Genomic DNA, 2,134 nt, shown 5'->3' with positions numbered 1-2,134 from the left:
AAACTGCAATGGGACAACCATTTAAAGCCTTGTAACTAAGGACGATCATGAAGACTACAACGCCAGGAAAAATGCTCGCAGTAGAAAAGAACAGGGACAAGAACGAGAAAAGGGGACAAGCACAACACAAACTAAGAAATTAACTTTTAAATTTTTAGAATTTTTCACTATACGCACTAAATCTCAAAAAGAATATACTAAAATAGTTTTCTTCCCTCACCCCCCAAATCCTTTCATTTAATGAAACTTAACCACGTGTCAGGAACTGGGCTAAATGCCTCACCACCATCTCATTCTTACAACAACCTGTGAAGCAGGAACTGTTATCCTGTTTTCACGGATGAGCAAACTTAGGCTAAGACAAAGCGAAACTGCCTTGAGCTTCAGTTCCGACTGCCGGGCTCCCGGAGCCAGCGCAACTGTCGCCGGCGCCTCCCGGGAAACCGAGCTCGCCCCGCCCCGTCACCGCCCCACTTCCGCCCCTGCGCACTGGGGCTCTGGCGGACCGCGCTGTCTGGACGTGATGGCAGCTTCCCGCTTACCCCCGGCGACGCTAACGCTAAAGCAGGTACCAACTATCCTCACCGGCCTCTTAGGGCAGCTTTACTGGGTCTGAGCTCGATTCTCTACCGCTCCCTGCACCCATTCTATAGAGGGGTCTCGGGGACTACTGGGGCGGACGACCCTGCGCGCGCCCCACTCTGATTGGTTCGGGCGGGGGGGGCGGGGCTTCGCGCCGCCCGGGAGGGGGGGGTGGGGGCCGACGGGAAGTGCAAGGGGGTTGGGGCTACTTTCCAGTCCTGGTGCAAGAGGCGGGCCGGGCTCTTGATCTTGAGCCCGGATCCCCACTGCCTAGGTGACTGCGGGAAGGACTGGTCTACTGCTTGTACTCTTGATTTTAAGTTTGACAAGGGAGTAAGGAGACAACGCAAACAAACTTCTTGCCGTTTTCTTAAAAGAAAAAAGGTGGTTTTCTTTCCCCTTTTCAAAATTGAGAACCAAAGAGAAAAGAGCCTACCGGGCTGACGATTGTGCAGCTGTAATTGCCATTTCTCCTCCCCTGTACAGTTCGTGAGAAGGCAACAAGTTCTCCTCCTCTACAGAAGGATTTTGCAGGCAATTCGGCAAGTTCCAAATGATTCTGATCGCAAATACCTGAAGGACTGGGCAAGGGAAGAATTCAAAAGAAACAAAAGTGCCACCGAAGAGGTGAGACCAAGATCATGGTGATGGTAGGCCCTGACCCTTTTGTACTGATTAGTGAGTTTTTAAAAAAAATTTGATAGATATCTTGGGATATGTCACTGAGATGGTATATCTTGATCATTGCTCTTGATGTTACTGATTTTTCACTTAACTGATATTTTAAATTTAACAATGTTTGCTATATCTACACTCTACAGTAGCACCACCCAACTTGTCTGTTAAACCACACACACACGAAAAGATAATAAATATTACAGCATGATGGTTTGGGAAGTATGTGTGGGGTGTATGAAAGCATGCCAGACATTGTGTACCCCTAATTGTTAACTTTTGGCTTTCCTAAAGGGCATCAGTGCCAATTCTCAGTATTAGTTCCTAATTTTAACAAATAAAATGGTAGAGCTGTACCTTGTTTAACCAGTGAAAACAGTGACCAGATTTCACTTTCTTCTACAGGATACAATCCGGATGATGATTACTCAAGGCAATATGCAGCTCAAAGAGTTAGAAAAAACACTTGCTTTAGCCAGATCTTAACTACAGCATTATTCTGAAAGGTTTTCAAAGTCTCCATGTGTTTAGTTGAGCTTAGGCTCAACAGTGGGTAGCCCAAAGCCAAGTGAAACTATCTGTACATAGAGCCCTTGAGCAAAATATCAGAACATGGAGCATGGCATATCAGAGAGAGCCAAGAAAAGGGCATAAGAGCAATTGTCTTAGCACTGAAAACATACCTTTTATTTTGAAAATGTTCTTGGATATGTCAGCAGTTTTTGGAAGAAGCAAAAACCAGTACGATAGCACATAAAAAGATGTTCAACACCATTAATCATTAGGAAAATGCAAATCAAAACCACCAAGAGATACTATTTACATCCACTAGAATGGCTATAATTAAAAAGGAAGATAATTGCAAATGTTGGCGAGG

The 2,134-nt window shown here is 45.4% G+C and overlaps 1 protein-coding gene across 1 annotated transcript; it reads left to right on the top strand.

Annotated features, from left to right (window-relative positions):
• The first annotated feature begins 505 nt into the window (after positions 1-505).
• On the top strand, positions 506-1,800 carry LYRM2 (LYR motif containing 2). Its single transcript, XM_082669188.1, has 3 exons — positions 506-568; positions 1,069-1,209; positions 1,663-1,800. The coding sequence occupies exons 1-3, from the start codon at positions 524-526 to the stop codon at positions 1,741-1,743; spliced, it is 267 nt and encodes an 88-aa protein (XP_082525314.1). The 5' UTR covers positions 506-523; the 3' UTR covers positions 1,744-1,800.
• Positions 1,801-2,134: the final 334 nt, after the last annotated feature.

The sequence above is a fragment of the Grampus griseus genome (assembly GCF_964374135.1).
Source record: "Grampus griseus genome assembly, chromosome: 13".
Taxonomy (NCBI): domain Eukaryota; kingdom Metazoa; phylum Chordata; class Mammalia; order Artiodactyla; family Delphinidae; genus Grampus; species Grampus griseus.
Note: the sequence above shows the minus strand (reverse complement) of the source record. Positions and strands in the feature narration are given on the sequence as shown.

What these genes read in the sequence shown, in the direction of transcription:
- LYRM2 (XM_082669188.1), top strand. Translation starts at nt 524, where the DNA reads ATGGCAGCTTCCCGCTTACCCCCGGCGACGCTAACGCTAAAGCAG. An exon ending in CGACGCTAACGCTAAAGCAG is followed by an intron (nt 569 to 1,068) that starts GTACCAACTATC and finishes TCCCCTGTACAG; the next exon opens with TTCGTGAGAAGGCAACAAGT. An exon ending in ACAAAAGTGCCACCGAAGAG is followed by an intron (nt 1,210 to 1,662) that starts GTGAGACCAAGA and finishes TTTCTTCTACAG; the next exon opens with GATACAATCCGGATGATGAT.